The following is a 21,811-nucleotide window of genomic DNA, read 5'->3' on the forward strand; positions in this document are numbered from 1 at the left end:
AATCTTTTTAAAAATGAGAGGAAGGATGGATAGATGGAAAGATTCTGATTAGATGATATAGTAGAATGTAGAATCTAAGGGGTGGGTGGTATGAAGCTTATTGTACAACTATTTCCAACTTTGCAGCATACTTGAGGTTTATCATAAACACAGTGGGGAAATGATTATAGGTATTATAGCCAGGAAAGCTTGGGTTTGAGTCCTTGGGTCTGCCTGTCATAACCTACTGTTTAGGTTAGTTTGCTTTTCTGAGTAAGTTCCTTCATCTATAAAATGAGGGAAATAGTACAGAAGCATTATTTAAAAAAATCCATTTTTCTTCTTTCATAATTTACCGAGGAACATAATGGCCTTTTTGAAAGTGTTTCTACATATTAAAGAAGGCATCACTTGAAAACATGCTCCCTGAGAGGAATTCATAGGCAATTTGAAAACCTTTTTAGCCAGCCAAGTATTTCCTGTGGTGACTGATTCATGGCCTTAATCTCATTTTAGGCTCATCACAGAAATAAATACAAATATCTCACACTTGATCTTACATGTCTTTAAGATTACCATTATTTAAAAAAAGAAAATCATAAGGACATATATTAAATCATTGTTTTCTATCTAAAACTAATTATTATATGTCAATTATATTTCAATAAAAATAAATGGATATCTTAACAAATCAGAAAAAAAAAGTTTATCATTATTTCATGTACCTCCCTACTCCTCAAGAAGAGAAATATACCACAAACATTTAAAGTATTGTTTGAAAAAAAAAAAGTTCCCTTAGTAGAAGGAATCTTAAACTCTGGGGGTTAGAAAAGATCTTAGAAATCTATTACATCTCTTCCAATTGAGGAATTATTTCTATGACATCCCTGACAAGCAATCTCTCCTTGAACACCTCCAGTGGCGGGGTTTCATTTTTCTAAGATTTTTTTTTCCACTATTAGAGGAATTCTTTTTAAAACTGAACTAAAACCTAGCTACTTGTGATTCTCACTCCATAGTTTTGGAGCCACAAAAAACAAGCTACTCCCTTGCCTGCATTACTTCTGATAGCTGCATTCAGCAACAGTTAGTAGTTCCCCATGTATTTCTTTTTTAAAAAAAGATTTTATTTATTTATTCATGAGAGACACAGAGAGAGGCAGAGATATATGCAGAGGAAGAAGCAGGCTCCCCACTGGGAACCTGATGCAGGGGTGGGGGTGGGGGTGGGGACTCTCAATACCAGGACCCCAGGATCAGGAGCTGAGCCAAAGGCAGACGCTCAACCACTGAGCCAGGTGCCCTCCCCATGTATTTCTATAGAACAAGTCCCTGGTAAAGCCTTAACTGCACTTGCATCTGTCAGTATCATTTTGAATTCAGCCGCTGAAGGTGATTTCTTTCAGTGTGCTTTCTCTGCACGTATTTGTAAAGATGAGCCTGTCTTTTACTGTCTTCATCCTGGGTGAAGATACGGAGGCCAAGAGTGGGCAAGGCCAAGTCAGAGCTCACAGGCTGCTCCTATAGAATATCCCAGTCCCAAGCCTGGGAACCGTGCTTGCTAGGGTAGCAAACACTTCGGTATGCATTACAAAAGGTCGGGAGAGAAGAAGAGGTAAGAATTAGGAGAGCCTTTCTGTTCCCCACTCAACCCCCAAATACAGGCAGTTAGGAAGTCCATGTTGGGGGCTGAAGGTTTAAGTTAGCCTATTTTGTCATTTTGTCTGTGTTTAGGAGTCCTGTAGCTACACATCTAGTTGAAAAGCAAAACTGCATTCACATTTGTGCTTTATTTATCCTAATGTTTCTGTGAGCACCCACTGATTGAAGAGGACAAGAATAAAGTGAACAGAAAGTTGCCAAGTGCCAGGCAGATTAAGGTACAAAAGGTTTTCTTCCCTTAAAGCTTTAACACTTTTTTTTTTTTTGAGATTTTATTTTTAAGTAATCTCTATACCCAACATGGGGCTTGAACTCAACCCTGAGGTCAAGAGCAACATGCTTTACTGACTGCGCCAGCCGGTGACACACACAGAGGCAGAGACACAGGCATAGGGAGAAGCAGGCTCCATGCAGGGAGCACGATGTGGGACTTGATCCTGGGTCTCTAAGATCACGCCCTGAGCTGAAGGTGGTGCTAAACTGCTGAGCCACGCATGCTGCCCTCTTTTCCAGAATTTAGATCCAAATTGAAATAAGACATTTAGATTTTTTAGTATATATAATTTTAAGTCCCTACTTAATTAGAACATGCTTTACTGACTTATTTTACCCATTGTTTGAGGTCTCCCCCCCCCTTTCTTGAAATATATCCTTTAGTATTTCTTTTAGCAAAGGTTCCATGAGTGGTAATTTTTTGTCTACATATGTCTGGAAGTGTTTTAATTTCACTCTTTCTTGAATAATAAATTAGGTGCACATAGCATTCTAAGGTCACAGTTATTCACACTTTGAAGGTATGACTGCATTATCTTCTGGCAGTATAATATCTTCTTTGGTCCATTTGATACTGAATTTCTTTCATTAACTACATTTCCTTGTGCCATCTGGAACTTTCACTTGAGAGTATTTTATACAATTTTATACTCCTGCATATATCTCTATTTTTGGGCTGTTTCATGGCTTTGCATTGTGATATGTTTTGGATATTTTCACTTGTGAATACCTAAGATCACTTATAAATAACACCTTAGGCTGTCCCTCAGATTTTTATCTGTTTGTAAAGAGAGAAACTCTGTAATTATATAACACTATATATATATATATATTTTAATTTTTATTTATTTATGATAGTCACAGAGAGAGAGAGAGAGAGAGAGGCAGAGACACAGGCAGAGGGAGAAGCAGGCTCCATGCACCGGGAGCCCGATGTGGGATTCGATCCTGGGTCTCCAGGATCGCGCCCTGGGCCAAAGGCAGGTGCCAAACCGCTGCGCCACCCAGGGATCCCTATAACACTATATATAAATATGTAATACCGTATGAGAATCGTACTTGCAAAAGTCCTCAGCACTTGTTCCCAACACTCTTGAACCTTGTTATCTAAGCCAGTGTTTATCATACCGTGGTCACTAACATGTCAAAGATTCTGGAAACCATTTTCAGACTAGATTTGGTTCATCTCATATTATACCTAAGGCTCTCAGTCTTCACTCCTTCCACTTTGCACCTTCTTTGTACTTCTGTTTTTATGCAGTTTTTCTTTAAAAGATTCTTTTATTTGAGAGAGAGAGAGAGTGCAAGTCCGGGAGGAACTCCAGTCCAAGCACAGGAATGGAGGAAGGAGGGGAGGAGCAGAGGGAGAAGAGAAGCGGACTGCTGGAGGAGGCCGCTGGGCTCATCCCAGGACCCTGAGATCATGACCTGAGTCAAAGGCAGACAGACAGCTTAACGGACTTAGCCACCCAGATGACCCTGTTTTCATGTGGTTTTATGCAATTTGTGCTCAGCCTAGGTTTGGGATTCAAACTCTGGCTCTGCAACTCACCAGTGTCCTCTCACAGTCACATAGTCACAACTCACAGTGACCCTGTGAGGAGGCGATCTACCTACTGCAACGTGCAACTGTGAAGACTGAACAGGAGTTAGATGTCAAATGCCCTGTACACAAATGGAGCTCAGTGGGAGAGATCTATCATAAGCATACATTTGGTTTCATTTTTGTCTATGATTTTCCCAGGTCTCTCCAACAAACCCTAATGAGGAAGTTCAAAAGAACTGCTTGTTGACTGCCATGTAGCCTCCCTCAAGCTTTGACTCCACTGTTCAAGGCTTCCTACTTCCTACTTCTTCCTACTTCTCCATTTTTCATCTATCTCCTCATTCTCAATTTTACATTTTCTAAAATTTTATTGTTCCAGTATATTCATAATTTTCCCTGACATCACACAAATGAATTTTCTGGGTACACATTCTGTCTTTCTCAAGAAGGACAAGAGAGGCACAAGCCTCTTTTACTTCCTCATCAGGAGGGCCAGCACAAACATACAAATGGGTTCTTGGTATTTCCCTCACTCAAGTTTGCCAGATAACTAAATCCATTCACTGACCTGTTCCAAGCTTTCCTTTAAATTGATGAAACTGTCCTACCTACCTTCCTTTCATGGTATGTGTTTTGTTACGTGTGAGGCAGAAAGTATCTCAAGTAAATTTCATCTGATCTTTGGAAATCTCTAGACAGAGTCAATTAGAAATTGTTAATCCTCATCATGCTCTTGTGGAAAATAAAGTTCTTCAGAGATTAAACAATTTACTTACGGTTACATGAGAAGTAGCAAGATTTACTCAAGCTGAGAGTTTTTCTAAATGAGAAAACATACTATTGTTCTCAGATAATAGTACTTTATTAACAAGTAGTTAAATAGCAAAGTAGCATTTGGGTAAGCAGAATGAGCTCCATTTCCCCGCAGATGAAAACAGACCAACAGGTTAGGAGATTTGCCATGGTGACATAAAGCTGCAGAATTCAAGGGTGAAGCAAGACCCACAACTGGTCCAGTTGAAACAGCCCCATTAATTCACCAACTAATAACTACTAGCATTTACTTTCCTCTTTACATCATAAGAATTACCTGGAGAATGATGACTTTCTGAAAGAACAGAAAAGCCACAGCTGTTATTGTGTAGCTGAAACGCTATTACACTTAAGCATTTTTCTTTTTTTTTTTTTAAGTAGGCTCTATACCCAATGTGAGGCTTGAATTCACGACTCTGAGATCAAGAGTCACATGCCCTACGAGCTGGGCCAGCCAGGCGCCCCTACACTTACACAGTTGTGTTTGGGTTACCATAGTAAGCACCTCCAATCTGCAGGAAACATCAGGAAGGAAACCAAGAAAGCCATAAACTTTGAGGTTTTTGTAATATGTGATGAACAAAGAGGTTGGCAAGATGCCCTTGGTGTCTTGGAATGTAGGTCTTCTGGGTTGTCTCAGTACCTTGAAAGAACGTTCCTGGGCCTCTCATTACTAAAACATTTTTGCTGATTTGTTCACCCAGGTCATGGAAGTTTGTTCCTTAGCTTTTTTCACAACCTCACAACCCACAATTTGAAAGCACAAATCTGATAAGGCTTAGCAACTTCCAAACAATTTTCAGTACCATCAGTCATTTTTATGTGGCTTACATAATCTACATGTGAAACTATGGTATGAAATCAGGCTAACACAAAGAACCCAGTAAAGACGAAGTGATGTCATTTTGGGTGGAGGAGTGCATGTGGGGGAGGAATTTAGGGTTCAATCTACATCTAATCAATGTAAACATCAAAGCATCAAAACACCAGCATCAATAATAACAAGAACATAAAAAAAAAAAAATTAAAAAATAATAATAATAATAATAATAACAAGAACAATAACTACCCACCCCCACATCACATCGCATGCCTTTTTATTGTGTAGCATCTGCCTCTGATTCATAAAGACATTTCTACATTAATCCTTACCTCCTTTGTCCCTGGGAGGTACTTTAATTTGTAATTAAGAAATAGGAGGCTGTACTGAGAATCCAAACCAGTCGGTTCATGCTTCCTGTTTCTAGATTTTATTCTTTTTAAAAAGTTATTATTTCTATACCACTAATTGAATGCAAAATGTAAACAACATAAGGAAAAAAATACCTATTGCTCCAGCTCCCCATTGACTTTCCATTGCTCCCATTATTAATATTATAATCTTTTTTTGCTTTACTAGCTAGTGTTTACTTCCTACCTAAATCCTAAAATAGGGAAGTCAGATACCTAGGGAATTTGAAGAAAGAACACCTCTGTCTTCGCATTAAATATTAGTATCAAATCAAAGACTAGGGTAGGAAAAGGGGAATGTAAACTGTGTACCGCCTTTCACATGTGATTTTTTCAAGTCAAGAACTTTCTCTAAGAGATTTTAGCCTCTTGATATGATGGCAATTAGAGCTCTCTGGACATGAAGGGGCAAGGTAATTCTCAATCCTACCAGGTGTATAATTTTGACTGGTATATCCTTCCATAAGACTCCAGCTGGAACACAAAGTAGTGGGGGATTAATAATCTCATTTTGAGATGTTTTACTCAAAAGTCCTTCCCAAAGCATTACAACTCAAAGATAACTTAGACATTTGAATATGACTTAAGTTTAACTATTAGCAAACAGAAAGCCTTAAGACTGTGAGATCTTTTTAAAATGTAGGTTATGTCATATTTTGGCAGGTGAAATCCATCCCCCAACTTGAAGCAAAATCTACTCTACTTACAAAATATAAAAAGGTATCTAGGGGCGCCTGGGTGGCTCAGTGGTTCAGTGTCTGTCTTCAGCTCGGGTCGTGATTCCAGGGTCCTAGGATTGAGTCCCGCACTGGACTCCCTCTGCCTGTGTCTCTGCCTCTTTCTCTGTCTCTCATGAATAAATAAATAAAATATTTTTAAAAATAAAAATATTTTATTTATTTATTCATGACAGACACAGAGAGAGGCAGAGACACAGGAGGAGGGAGAAGCAGGCTCCAGCCGGACTCGATCCTGAGATTCCAGGATCGTGCCTTGGGCCAAAGGCAGGCACCAAACCGCTGAGCCACCCAGGGATCCCCCAAGTAAAATCTTTAAAAGACAAAAAGACATCTAGATTTTGTTGTAGGTAAACAATTAATAAATAATAATAAGGCAAAAAATGTTTCAGCCACTGGATTAGTCAACACCATAGTCATCTTCTTAGATCAAAGATAAGCCTGGGCTCTTTTGGGTCAAATTCCTAATGAGTGAGAATATGGATGAGTGTCACACTGGGAATGTTTCATCTAGTGCATCACTCTTTGGTTGTGGCTCAAAGTTTGGAGACATCTCTGAGAGTCAGGGATGCTTCCCTAGTTGGGTAATAGGTCACTAGGACAAGATGGCTGAAGAATCTTGTAGAGCAGGTAGGAGAAAAACAGGAAGAACCAGGTCCCAGGGCAAACACCAACAGGGACCTGAGATAGCTTCTGTCAGTATTTGACCAGAACAGAGAGACATAGCTAGATTAGGGTTATGCTGTGTGGTAAACACTTGAATACATTCCTGGCTGAATTGGGGAAAATGGATGTTCCCTCCTTTTTAAAAAAAAATTTTTTTTAAAAAATTTATTTATTCATGAGAGACACAGAGAGAGAGGCAGAGACATAGGTAGAGGGAGAAGCAGGCTCCTCACAGGGAGTCTGATGCAGGACTTGATCCACAGATAGGGATCATGCCCTGAGCCAAGACAGATGCTCAACCACTGAGCCACTCAGGCATCCCTGAATGTTCCCTCCTTAACTTTTGTTACCTCATTTGTGTTGAAGCTGGAAAAGAGGCTAGGAAACACTGATCTAACCTTTAGTTGGAAAGGAAAAATACTTTAGTTGGAATGGAAGGACTTTCAGGGTAGGCAGTGCATTATCTTAAAGACAAGAAACCACAGATGCCTAAAGCATATAAAGAATAAATAAAAGCTGGAGAGGGGAGACTTTCTAGGCAATCTGGAAACTTGGTAATGACACCTTTCTAATTTCCAACACCCTGGCACACCACAGACCATATTAGGTGCTACACTTACAACATCCCCTTTAATAATCTGAACAACCTTCTACAATAAGTATCATCACCTTGTTTTTATAGAGGAAACCAAAGGAACCAAGGCTCAGAGGAATTACATATGATCACACAGCAGAACTGAATACTGAATGCAGGCTTGTTCCACCTCGATTAACTACTGAAGTAAATAATTTTTCTCTCCCTCTCTTCCTTCCTCCTTCCCTTCCATTCTTCCTCCAATACCTCTTCAGAGCTATACCGAGAAGAGCATATACATATGGAGCACATATGGAAGGTCTTACTCTTCTTAAGAAAATATGGGCTTTTTTCCTCTACAGAAGCTAATTTGATCTAATATTCTCAGTTTCTATTTCAAATGTATTGTCCAAACTTACTCTATACATACTCTGGAGACAATCGGAAAAAATTGATCAGATCAATTTATAGTTGACATAGGTCTAACACCTGGAGTAAAGGTCCCAAAAATAGCTGTGTCTGATCATATCTTCCTTATATCTAATGATGATAAAATAAAATAAAATTATATTTAACTGACCATTTGTTTAAGTTAAAAATCTGAAGGCCTGTGCCTAATTGGGCACCTAGTTACTGATGGTTGTACTGCATACAATGACTGCTCATGATGACTGCCGCCTTCTGTATTTTTGCTCTTATGACTCAGGGCAATTTAAAGTATCCCTGGGCTTAATACAAACAGTCTCAGAAGCTGATTTCCAAAGGACAGTAATCCCCTTAAAATAGAAGCTATGAAAATGGCATTAGTGCTCTTTAACATGAGGAGGGTTTTTAGCCTGCCCTACATGACACTGCTACATACAGGTAGTAGCTGACTGGATTCCCAGCCAGATCCCCTAAGGGGAAAACTAAAAAAGGAACCTGTAAAACTGTTAATGAATGCTTTCCTAGTTCTCTCCTATTTTTTTTTAAAGATTTTATTTATTTATTCATGAGAGACAGAGAGAGAGACACAGGCAGGGGGAGAAGCAGGCTCCATGCAGGGAGCCCGATGTGGGACCCAATCCCCCATCTCTGGAATCTGCCCCGGGGCCAAAGGTGGCTAAACCACTGAGCCACAGGGGCTGCCCCTCTCCTATTTTCAATACATTTTGCCCCAGCTCAACTTTTTCCTATGGTAGCTCATTAATATATTATACCCACCTTGGGAAAAGGACTAGTCTTCTACTTTTTAGCAGATTAAATATATGTCAAAACCATTTTTACTGTGTGACCTGGCAAAAGTCACTTTATCTTTCTGGGCCTCCAGTGTACTCATATGTAAAATGAGATTAAACTAGATATCTAAGGGCTCTTCTATCTCTGAAGTACAATGTGAACCCAGGTTCTACTAATAAACCTGTGATCATACTTTAATGGGTTGTACAGACTATCTGGACAAGAAGAATCTGAAGCTAGCACAATCCCATCACTAGAAAAAATGTCTAAACCTTGCATCCTACTTTCCCAAAATACATGCTCTCACTTATATCTGAGAGCCCAAAGTTCAGCTTAAAGACTAAACACCTAGTTCCTGATCAAAGGCTCAGGTGGAGTTCAGATCCAAGCTCTCTTACAGTGGATTCCTGGGCTGAATGCATGTGGGTGCTGAAGACATACTCAGCCACGGCATAGTTATGTGGGTGAAGAGACAGACTATACTACACAGGCTTCTGAATGTTTCTGATTATTTTAGAGTGAGTAGATGATTTGGGTAAAAATCTTAAGTTGGCACTACTCACAGGTAGAGAGGAATAAGAAGCACACTGAGTGAGTGATTACTGAAAAGGGACTCTGCAAAGGGGGAAGTAGGATAGAAGTCAATATTTCCTCAGTAGGTTTTTTTTTTTCTTTGCATTCACAGAATTTTATAAAATAAGTTAGGAAGACTCAGCTTTTAGTAAAACACACACTTTGACCTGGAAAAGGCCCAATATTCAATGCAGTCAATTCTTCCTAGAACTAGACTATGGGCTAAGTCTTTCAATCATATAGATTTCAGCTAGACTATAGTCTTTTAATCATAATAAGTTTCAGGGTTGAACTTGTGGGAAAAAAACTGTCCTGAAATGAAAAACAAACAAACAAACAAACAAAAAACCATTGGCTTTGGAGTCACATATACCTGAGTTTTATTCCTGGCTTTAGGGATCCCTGGGTGGCGCAGCGGTTTGGCGCCTGCCTTTGGCCCAGGGTGCCATCCTGGAGACCCGGGATTGAATCCCACATCGGGCTCCCGGTGCATGGGGCCTGCTTCTCCCTCTGCCTGTGTCTCTGCCTCTCTCTCTCTCTCTCTGTGACTATCATAAATAAATAAAAATATTAAATAAAAATAAAAAAATATTCCTGGCTTTACCACTTACTAAGTAATCTTTTGGCAAAATGTAAAACACCACTGGGCCTCCATTTCCTCATCTGTAAAATAGTGATAATATAATCCACCTGAAGGAGCACTCTGAGGATTAGCAAATACATGTAAAGCATCCATCATTATGCACATCATAGGAGTTTAGTAAATGCTCTGAATGGTAATGTCTTCCTCTATCTCATTTAAATAATAAGCAGCAACCCTGTATACAACCTCCCTCCGGTCAACTCACATATTAATAAAATAAACTAAAGCACAGAAACAGAAATCCATTTAGAGTGGACTCTTAAGTCCATCTCTAGGCTAGCCTTCCTTCTTAGACAAAAAGCCAAACCTACAACAGAAATGAAATAGAAATTAGTAAAAAGAGGGTGTTGCAGGCAGCTCAGTAAAAGTGTGGAGGTATGGAAAGGAGAAAAAACAAATTTTATAAAAACGAGACAAAAGAACTTTAAAGAGCAAGCTGTCTCAAACTGTTTACTGCAGAGCCACATAACCTTACTACTCTCACTGACCTGAGACTATCACTGAGCTAGAACACCACTGTTCTATACTATTTCCAATCAAGCTAAAGTTTAGTGTATAATTCTGTTAAAAGAAGGTAGAGAAATTCTCTAAAAAGGCTTAAAATGTGAAAAGTTTTGATGCTTAAGAATAAGCTTTAATGTGTGGGAAAATTTCACTTACATGAAATGGTTCAAAGATCAGCAAAATTAAGTATATTTATTGGTTAAAAACATGTAACAGAGGATAAAATTTCTAACTACTCAATACATGGAAATACTAGTGCCGCAAAATAACTCAGTGAAACAGTTGTGACATTTCTTGGAAAGAAAGGCTTTCTTTCTTCAAGATTCTGTTTGAAGGAGAGTCCATTCTATAGCTGAACTGATATAACAAAAGTAAGATTACTAATTATATATGTCTTCCCCTGGCTCTCCAAGTTTTACCTCTGTTTTTATTTATTTTTTTTTAGTAATTTTTTTAAATTCATGAGAGACCCAGAAAGAGGCAGAGACACAGGCTGAGGAAGAAGCAGGCTCCCTGGGGGGAGCCCAATGCAAGACTTGATCACAGGACTCCCAGATCACACTCAGAGCCTAAGATGCTCAACCACTGAGCCACCCAGGCATCCCTGTACCTCTGTTTTTAAAAACTCTTAAGTTTTCTTTATTCTCTCTTTATTCCATAAAACTAATCATTTATCCACTATAGAAAACCCAAAATACTGTGAAAGAAATGCACTTCTCATTACCTCACAAGTGGTTTGGACTAGATTCTTATAATGGGGTGATAATAACCAGCTAAAAGTTCTGTCCTGTCCCTGAATTATTTTAAATTGATACAAAGGTGGGCCTTGGGAAACCTGTTTTTCCTCTCTGATTTTCTCATATTGGCCTACAGCTGACTTGAGGACATAACAAGCACTAAATGAATTTTAAGCTCTGAAAGAATTTAAAAACTGGAATGTTTTACCATCCATTCAAAATAAAGGGGTCAAAGCAGGGAGTTGTGTTTTTTTTTTTTTTGTTTTTTTTTTTTTAAGCATCTAACTGTGGGAGGCCCAGGTCTCCATTCAGAGGGGTCTGTTTTAATAGCGGCAGTAGCAGCTGCTACCTAACATCAATTGTGCACTCACAGGACCAGGCAATAAGCTATGTGCTTTACATAAATTATTCCATTTAAATGTCAAAACAGGGACGCCTGGGTGGCTCAGCAGTTGAGCTTCTGCCTTTGGCTCAGGGAGTGATCCTGGAGTCCCAGGATCGGAATCATGTCCTGGGATGGAGTCCCACATAGAGCCTGCTTCTCCCTCTGCCTATGTCTTTGCCTCTTTCTTTCTGTGTCTCTCACGAATAAATACATAAAATCTTAAAAAATATATATCACAATAACCTTATGAAGGACTGTTATTATTCTTATGTTACAGATGAGGAAATCAAGACTTTGAGAGGGTTAGAAACGTGCCCAGTTTTCAAGGTTACCAAGTGGCAGAACTAGAGTTTGAACTTGGGAGTTGGGTTTCTCCCAACTGTACAGAAGATCAGGTGTTTTATTTTTATTTTTTTATTTTTTTATTTTTTACTTATTTATGATAGTCACACAGAGAGAGAGAGAGAGGCAAAGACACAGGCAGAGGGAGAAGCAGGCTCCATGCACCGGGAGCCCGATGTGGGATTCGATCCCGTGTCTCCAGGATCGCGCCCTGGGCCAAAGGCAGGGGCCAAACCGCTGCGCCACGCAGGGATCCCCAGGTGTTTTATTTTTAGAGTCCATTTGAATATTTGTTAGATTGCTCACTACTTTAGATACTGTCTTTTAAGTATATGAAAGAACATACAAAACACTGAAATAATAGATAGTAATATATTTGCTTTTAGAACTTCATTTCTCTCTCCTACACTTTTCTTCTCCCTTGAAGTCTTAAATTAGAATTGAAGGACAGAAGAACAAAGAGGGAGGACTGAATTACTAATATTTTCACCATCTGAAAACAGTAGGATTCCCTCAAGTCAGTATTTGGGATAGACCCAAAACTCAGGTTTTTCAAGGCCTGCCTTAAGCTGTGGCTTCTGTATGACTGGCCCTTAATCTGTATCAATGAGGTGGCCTGTCTCTGGCTGACAGAGTTTGGACATGAATGAGTTATTCATTCATGGGGGGATATTATTTGGGGGGATATTATTTCTCTCTGCATTGGATGGAAACAAGGGGAAAAAATATGTATTTAGAGAACTAACAGTGGTCTAATATGAATATGGAATATAACGTGAAACAGAAGGCAGACCACCTTCTTCTCTACTTTTAGCACAGATTATGACTCAAAGCAGCTAGCCCTTGGAGAATTCTCAAATGATTGTAGAAACATTTCATGTTTAAGTCCACGCCCATTCAAAGACTTGCCAATTCATAACAAAGGTAACAGACGTGCTTATCTGGATAGACTTTCAGTGTAATCTCTCTACGCCAATTGCCCACATAAGTGTGTTTAAGGTCAAATACCTAGAGTGTTCATTACATTTTAGTCAGGCTATATCTGTGATTTTTTAAAGATTTCTTAGAGTTCAAGGGGTTATAGATCTTTTGAATTCAGTGTAGTATAGTTATAGGTTACAATGATTTGTGGTTCCGGGATTATAAATAAATAGGTGGAATACCTCAGAAAGCTTGGGCTTCATGTCAAAGTCCTAAACTGGAATGGAAGGCTGGAGAGCTACAGTAATTGTCATCCCCTGACTCAAATGCTTCATTGGTGTATGATCTTAGGAGTCACTTAACTGCTGCGCCTCTATTTTGCTCTCTATGATAGAACTATGTGGATGTCATATGACATATCTAAAGTGCTCTGGATACTATAAAAGATACTCTAGACAGACATCTTAAAGCTTAAAAGCTTCCCCATATCCAAGGGGAACTGCAAACAGATAATTTAGAATTTTAATTCCATTTAACTTACCTATATCGCTCCTCCTGTAAGGCCTGCATTATTAATGAATAGTCTCTCTGATAATGTTCCTTGAGAGTCTCAAAGGATTCCTCTAGTCTGGCTTGGGTTTCCCGGATCTCCTGGATCTCATGTAGTAGTGCATCAAATCCTGAGCTCTGCATATCCAGGGTATTTGTTTTGGAGCTGGATGCTCCTACAGCAATGCCTCCAGTGGTACTGTTGGCTCCCACTGAGCCTGAAGTGGCACTAGAACAATCTTCCTCACTACCATATTTTGGGCTTGATTGAAAGTTTGAAATCACCCCCAAAGCCTTCCCCCCATCATCCACTTGTCCTTCCTCTAAAGAGTCCTTCAGGTTAGGGATGTTGTCTGCACTGCCAAATTTATTCCGAATTAGTGAGGCAATCTCTCTGGGTTTTGAGACTACAGCCCCTGCTGCTGAATGGGTTGCCTGGGAGAAGCTAGAAAGTCCACCTTTGACACTGTCCACCACACCTTCACTGAAGCCAGTCACCTTTGCTCCCACATCCTTCAGACCCTGGTGCATGTCCCTGAAGACATCCTTTGGCTGCCGGGGAATCCCATTCTGCTCCACCTCTCGGAGCTTCCTGTGGTAGTGCTCAAGCTTCTTTTGTAGCTGGAGGATGGTTTGGGCAGATTTCTGGTTCTTCTTCTCAAAGACCTGCTTGATGCGGGCAGCCTGCTGCTTGTCTGCACTGTTGGCAAGCTTCAAGTACTCAGCAACGTTGTCATCCCGGGCTGTTTGTGCAATCTTGATCTGTTCTGTGAGTTTCAGGATCTTCTGCTGCAGGTGAGCAATAGCAGCCTTTGTGCGCTGAGGGTCTGGTGTTCCATCCACAGAGTCTGTGTGGATGCTGCCATCGGTGCTGGAGGCCACTGCACTGGAAGTCTGGGCGAGGCTGCTTACTTCCAACCGCTCGATCTAGTATAAAGAATAAGAAGTGGATGTTAGAAGGAGGCCAAGAATCATCAATAGGCCAGATGTACTGAAAATTTGCCTATTCTCAGATCTCAGCACGGATAGTGGACCAAATTTCTCCTGTCCTATACAAGCCCCATCTCTCTCTTGGATACTGTCTTTATATAAGGAATCTTTGCCTTACACAAAACAGACAAATGAAAAAAGATTTGCACAAGATGTAAACTGGGGGTATTCATCCTTTGTTAGATAATTACAATATTTCTTTAAACCCAGTCTCGTAGTAGATTAAAAAAATTTTTTTTAAAGATTTTATTTATTTATTCATGAGCGACACAGAGAAAGAGATGCAGAGACACAGGAAGAGGGAGAGGCAGGCTCCACACAGGGAGCCCGATGTGGGACCCGATTCTGGGACTCTAGGATCATGCCCCAAGCCAAAGGCAGATGCTCAACTGCTGAGCCACTCAGGTGTCCTGATTTTTTTTTTAATTTTTAAAAATATTTAATTTATTTATTTATGAGAGAGAGAGAGAGAGAGAGAGAGAGAGAGAGAGAGAGGCAGAGACATAGGCAGAGGGAGAAGCAGGCTCCCTATGGGGAAGCCTGATGTGGTACTCGATCCTAGGATTCTGGGATCATGACCTGAGCCAAAGGCAGGCTCAGGCTCAACCACTGAGCCACCCATGTGTCCCTCTCCTAGTGGATTTAAAGCATGATTTAACTCACAGTTTTCACACAAACTTTTGTGAAACAAGGTATATCTGCATTTCAATTTAATTATATGAAAATAATTTTAGTATTCAGACATTGCTATAATCCCAATCCATGCTCTCAGATTTTGGTCATCCAAAATGTTGGTGAGAATATGTATTTTACTGGCTAGATATAAAAATCCAACTTTTATCACAGTGTCTTATTACCCAAAGTAGTTAAAGGTGATGGGATTATTCTATTCTAATAGGGACACTCAATTGGTAGCTGGAGACAGGTGAAGGTAAGAATGAGAAGGTACTGCTCGAAGTGCCAAGGATGAATGTGGTGTACTGTTAAGAGTTTCTATTCCAGATCACAAGCAACTGTGATATACTTGGGCAAAAGAAAGTGAATACTCAGGGAGAAAGACAGAGGTAAGAAAAAATTTTTAAAATATATTTTTCTTTTTTTTTAAAGATTTTACTTATTTATTCATGAGAGACACAGAGAGAGAGGCAGAGACACAGGCAGAGGAAGAAGCAGGCTCCATGCAGGGAGCCTGATGTGGGACTCAATCTGGGGGCTTCAGGAACACACCCCGGACTGAAGGCAGTGCCAAACTGCTGGGCCGCCAGGGCTGCCCCAGAGGTAAGAAATTAATCAAGTCAACAACTAAGTTCAGGCCTTTTGGAGCTCAACTTTTGTGAGTTCTATCCAGTAAAAGTTTTTTTTTTTACTTAGACAAGAGATTCCAAAACACACACAATGACTATCCTTCACATGGTTGAGCAACTATTCAAAGGAGATGAAGAAAAAGACAAGCTGCTCAGATTTGAAAACTGAAACTATTCTATTTCAAAGCTGTTAGCCAATGCTGGGGAGAGGTCAGGTTTCCCTAACTCAGGAGAGAAAAAACCCTGGGTGTGGTTTGTCATGAACAGGAGTAGGGCTCATGCAAAAAGTCTGCTTTCTACTGAGCAGTAACAGAATAAAATAATAAAAGAACGATCTCAGGGTAATAAAAATGCCCAGTATTAGTATCAAATTACAAATTTACCATCTTGGAGATTAAGAGCCTACCCCTTTACTTGGTCTTCATCTCTAAATCTATAACCAGCAGCAATCTGGTAGAAAGAACTGTATATAGTTATCCTCATATTTTAAAAATGGGAATTACATTTTTGTGATAACATACCAAATCTGAAATATTCGTGAAATACTAATAATTAACTTCTCAGTCTTTCTTTCATCTTGGTTGTATCTCCTCACAGTTTCCTATCTAAGCAAGAATTATGGTGATCTCTAACTCCAAAACTATTAGTTCATTAGTGGAAAGTTCATTACTGGAATTAACATATTACTGCTGATGTGAATAAAAACATTATTTCCTTTTTAGATGAACAAATGAGAAATAATGTGAATTTAAATATAATCAAAAGATAATTTAAAACTGAAATGAAGAGCAAAATGACATTATGTTCCATTAATAACAAAAATGTCCAGAATAGTTTAGGGACTACCACGGTAATTACTTTGCATAACTTCCTCCATCTGCCCCATTCATTTTTAGGTGCAGTGAAAGGTCCAGAAGGAAGTAGCAGAAAGGAGAATAAGCCAGAGTTCCAGATAACTACGTTGCCGAGAGTTGAAAAAAGAGCCCCTGGAAACCCACTTTCTTCAGTGCCTTACAGTCACTCTCTTAAGTTGCACAGGATTCTTACTGTGTGATTTTCTTTCTGAATGGGGTTTCAGATCCCACAACTACAGTATGTAATAGACCCTGATTGTGTACTTATGTCGAATATAAACTCAAAATCTACTACAGGAAAGGAAAGGAAATATAAAATACCATAGATCCAAGATTACAAGCTCATGCATTTTGTAGTTTTCTTAGGTTCTTTGCCATTAATTCCAATGTCACTTACATGCAGTTTATTGTCTAAAGAAGTGCAAATACAGAAATCAAGTTCAATTATTACTCAGGGAGGATAAATATTGATGAAAACATGGCTTTGGTACTAGAATCAAAATTTTATTATATTTCTAAACTTGAAAAAAACACAACAAAATTTCAATGTAATTATTTACAAATGATCACAGTTTAGTTGTGATTTTATTTCCGCACACAATAACTAAAGAAGTAAACCAGACTATCTTTAACCTGACTTTTGTTCTTCCTAGGCTGTTTGGGGCCACACTACATCCTTCCAGTACGTGACTCCCACCCCGAGTCATCAATATCCCTGAAAGAGGACATCTGACAGAACCCACTGTTCTCAGCCTCCAAGGAAAACTAACCCACAGCTTCAGCAGCTCCTGCTGAAGGTAGTTTAACACCTGAAACCACGAATCACCTGATTACTCAGTAACTCTCCCCAATTTTGGCAAGCACTATCCTTAAAAAGGAAGGAGAGAGAAGAGGGAGAAACTGAGAGGCGGAGAGGGGAAGAAAAAGGAATACAGGTAGCAAGAAAAAGATATATTGATCTAGAGAGTTACAGGACAGGGGCTGTGAGTATCCTCTTGGTATCTTTTGAGCTATGAACAAAAGCTCTCAGAGGTAAGAATACTTAGCTGTGAGTTATAAATGCACCAAGTGAAAAGTGGTTTTCTTTTTCAAAAACCTCTGCTGGCATATTAGGTTATCTATGTATAACTACATAAAATTAGATTCCTACCTCATTCCAGACAACTAAATCGCAAATGTGAAAAGCAAAATTTAAACCTTTTAGAAGGTAGTATTGGAAAATATGGAAGGATTTTCTTAAACATCCATGAAAAGGCACTAATTAGAAAAACAAAATTATTGAATCTGACCATATTTAGTGTAGTAGTGAAGCATGGATTCTGGCAGGGAACTGCTTGGGTTCAAATCTAGCTTTGCTACTTATTAGTCACGTGACCTTGTTTGGGCCAGTTACTTAACCTCTGCATCCATTTCATCAGCTGTAAAATGGAGATAATACTAATGCCCACTTCAGAAGACTGTTTTGAGGATGAAATAAGCAAATAAATATAAAAGCACTCAAAAACAGTCCTGGGCACAGAGTAAGCAGTTAGTACTTGCTCTTATTTTCGTATCATTTTAAGTAGTTCTTTTAAAAGATTCAAGTATTAAAAGATTCTAGAATATACTTCTTTTCAAGATCTTTCACATTTCAGGCATAATCATGGGAGATACAGAGTCTGAACCAAAGGAATAACGTAATTCAACACTACAGTAAAGGCAGTAATAGTCCTTTCTTAACTTGTTGGTCTTATGGCTAGGAAGTTGCCTGGCAGCAACCCTATAGAGAGGCACTGTTAGCACTAATTTACAAATGAACCGACTGTGAGGTGCTTACTACTCCCTTATTACATGGCAGTTTGATAACAGCAGCAGCAATATCACCTACTCAATAAGGCTTCATGTGACCATAGCTTGAGGGCTTTAATGAATGACCATACCCCTTGGTATAGCAAGTCCCAACCACTTATGGCTGGGGATAGAATTAATTTGTACAGAAAAAAGCAAGGACCAAAAACCAGTCAGTTAAATATATTTTGACCACTTTTTTTTTTTTTTTGACCACTTATTGTAAGCTAGGCAATGTGCTACACAGCTAAAGGTATGGTCAGAGCCACAGTTCATTATCTAGCTATTACTATTAACAAGTAGACATGTTGTTTTGTTTGCACTTTGTCTCTTACAATTAAGAATTCATGGGGGGCAGCCCAGGTGGCTCAGCGGTTTAGCGCCGCCTCCGGCACAGGGCGTGATCCTGAAGTCCCAGGATCGAGTCCCACGTCGGGCTCCCTGCATGGAGCCTGCTTCTCCTTCTGCCTGCGTCTCTGTCTCTCTCTCTGTCTTCCATGAATAAATAAATAAAATATTTAAAAAAAAAAAAAAGAATTCATGGGGCACCTGGGTGGCTCAGTGGTTGAGAGTCTGCCTTTGGATCAGGGCATGATCCCAGGGTTCTGGGATCGAGTCCCACTCCCTCTGCCTATGTCTTTGGCGCTCTCTCTCGTCTCTCATAAATAAATAAATAAAATCTTAAAAAAAAAAAAAAAAAGAATTCCTTTGCCAGGGGGTTCCTGGCTGGCTCAGTCAGTAGAGCATACGACTCTTGATCTTAAGGCAGTGGGTTCAAGCCCCATGTTCTGTACAGAGATTACTCAAAATTAAAATCCTCAAAAAAAAAAAAAAGAATTCATTTGCTAGGCTTACATTACCTATTAACAGATATGAATTAACTGATCAGAAAAAAGCCCAAGAGAAAATTTAAACAGCAATGCCTCAAAAACTCCTATTAATCAGGGGCAGAGTAGAGCCATCTTGGGAAGAGTATTTGATAGTTTTATAATGGCTTACAGTTTTCACTTGCATACGCATTGAAGATCTATCAACTTTCTCTGAGTATACGAAAGTGTCAGAACAAGGCAGCACCCAGCTTTGAGCACAATCATGTATGAAGAACATGGTGGAAAAGAGCGGCGACAGAAGTAGAAGACCTGCGTCAGACCTGGCTTTGCCACCTTACTAGCTAGGTGTCTTTGGGCCACCTTCTTTTTTTTTTTTTTCTCTAAAGATTTTATTTATTCATGAGACACACACACACACACACACACACACACACACACACACACACACAGAGGCAGAGACACAGGCAGAGGGAGAAGCAGGCTCCATGCAGGGAGCCTGATGTGGGACTCGATCCTGGGACTCTGGGATCACACCCTGAGCTGAAGGCAGATGCTCAACTGCTGAGCCACCCAGGTGTCCCTGGGCCACCTTCTTATTTTCCTTGAGCCTAAGTTTTCTCATCTATACAATGGGGATATCATTTTCTCATGAGATTATATGAAAAAATGTTAAACGCATGTTAAATCAGATTATACCACCAAACACAGTGGTTTAATAAGTCATCAATTTTCTAGTCTTTACTTGGTTCATTACTCAAAATCCAAGTACTATATGTAACTAGGGGAAGAGTCAGAAATCCCTGACTTAATATCACTATCTTCAGTAAAACCCAACAGCCCAGTCCTGTCTACTTAGTGCAGTGAAGTCATTTTATCTACGCTTTTTTTTTTTTTTAAGATTTTATTTATTTATTAGAAACAGAGAGAGAGGCAGAGACAAAGGTGGAGGGAGAAGCAGACTCCATGCAGGGAGCCTGGAACTTGATCCTGGGCCTCCAGGATCTCACACCCTGGGCTGAAGGCGGTGCTAAACTGCTAAGCCATTGGGGCCGCCCCTTATCTATGCTTTATAGAGTATTGGTTCTTTCAGGAAATCTCTGCACTATTTATTTACACTAAATAATCCACATCATTTCTGAGAAAAATAAAGAAGGCATTTTAAGGTAAAAGAAGGGGATTGAAAGTGAGGAAGTCTTTGTAATTTGAAAACAATCTGGAGTATTTTAGTTTTTCTGAAAGTGGGTCTTTTATTTCTTTTCTTTTCTTTTCTTTTCTTTTCTTTTTTTTAAAGATTAATTAATTGGGGCGGCCCGGGTGGCTCAGCGGTTTAGTGCCACCTTCAGCCCAGGGCCTGATCCTGGAGATCTGGGATCGAGTCCCATGTCAGGCTCACTGCATGGAGCCTGCTTCTCCCTCTGCCTGTGTCTCTGCCCCGCCCCCCGTGTCTCTCATGAATAAATAAATAAAATTTTAAAAAAAGATTGATTAATTGATTGATTGACTCATGAGAGACACAGAGAAAGAGAGAGAAGGGAGATAGGCAGAGACATAGGTAGAGGGAGAAGCAGGCTCCCTGTAGGAGCCTGATGTGGGACTCAATCCTGGAACTCCGGGATCATGCCCTGAGCCAAGGCAGATGCTCAACCGCTGAGCCACTGAGGTGTCCCTGAAAGTGGATCTTTTCTAAGGCCAATTTCATAGAACGGGTTGTGCAGCAGCAAATTGATTACTTAGGCACCTGCAGACCTAGTTCCATTCTTCTTCCAATATTTTAACCTCACAGATATGGGGCCATGGTTTTGAACCAAAATTGGGAGTATGTGGCTCAATTCAAGTGTGCTTAGTGGGAGCAAAAGAACAGAATGTTGGATTTTTGGGAGACTCCCCCCATCCAATAAAAACTGCAATCCCTAGAGATTTATAATCTTGGTTTTAAGAACTGCACAGAAATCTATCTTCTAATCAATGAGAAACACAAAGATGCTCTGATTCATCATATACATTTTTCTTTTTCTGCCAGGCAAGTTGTATTGAGAACGTACAACAGAGGAAAGAGTCCTGCCTTAGAAGTTATACAGCTCAGCCTTTGATTTTTGTATCATCGTTTTCTTGAGGCTTGCCTTTGCTAACACCCCCAAAACCATATCCTTAACAAAAAGAAAAGAAATCCCACAGTCTATTAGCACTCTGTGCAGAAAGTATATATTCATTATGGGAAGACTTTTCACCTATTTCCAGAATCTCATTGTAGAAATGGCATGCCCTACCCTTCTCACAGTAAGCACAACTCTGTTGAGCAATTCTCTCATGTGCAATTCTGACTGACATTTAGTCTACTGTGGAATGAAGAGGAAATCTCAAGTGCAAGTAGTAGAAAATAAAAATGAACTAAGTTCTACTAGCTCAACCAAGCAAACTTTAAGCATTCCATTTTTACTTTGGAACTAAAATCAAGATTCAATGTATATATAGTCTTAAAAACAGACCTTTTGGGGATCCCTGGATGGCTCAGCGGTTTAGTGCCTGCCTTCGGCCCAGGGCGTGCTCCTGGAAACCTGGGAGGGAGTCCTGTATCGGGCTCCCTGCTTGGAGCCTGCATAGCGCCTGCTTCTCTCTCTGCCTGTGTTTCTGCTTCTCTCTCTCTCTCTCTCTCT

The 21,811-nt window shown here is 39.8% G+C and overlaps 1 protein-coding gene across 4 annotated transcripts in view; it reads right to left on the reverse strand.

The window, feature by feature from the left end:
• Positions 1 to 21,811, reverse strand: part of TMCC1 (transmembrane and coiled-coil domain family 1) — a 242,045-nt gene that overhangs the window by 12,837 nt on the left and 207,397 nt on the right. For 2 of the 4 annotated variants that reach the window (XM_041762791.1, XM_041762789.1), the window contains 2 exons: positions 13,345 to 14,279; positions 4,551 to 4,568 (listed from right to left, as the gene is read on the reverse strand). In XM_041762791.1, the coding sequence (XP_041618725.1) occupies positions 4,551 to 4,568; positions 13,345 to 14,279 (953 nt within the window). The remainder of the gene's footprint in view (positions 1 to 4,550; positions 4,569 to 13,344; positions 14,280 to 21,811) is intronic. The other 2 variants (XM_041762790.1, XM_041762792.1) reach the window with 1 other exon arrangement.

This window comes from Vulpes lagopus, chromosome 7, assembly GCF_018345385.1.
Source record: "Vulpes lagopus strain Blue_001 chromosome 7, ASM1834538v1, whole genome shotgun sequence".
Taxonomy (NCBI): domain Eukaryota; kingdom Metazoa; phylum Chordata; class Mammalia; order Carnivora; family Canidae; genus Vulpes; species Vulpes lagopus.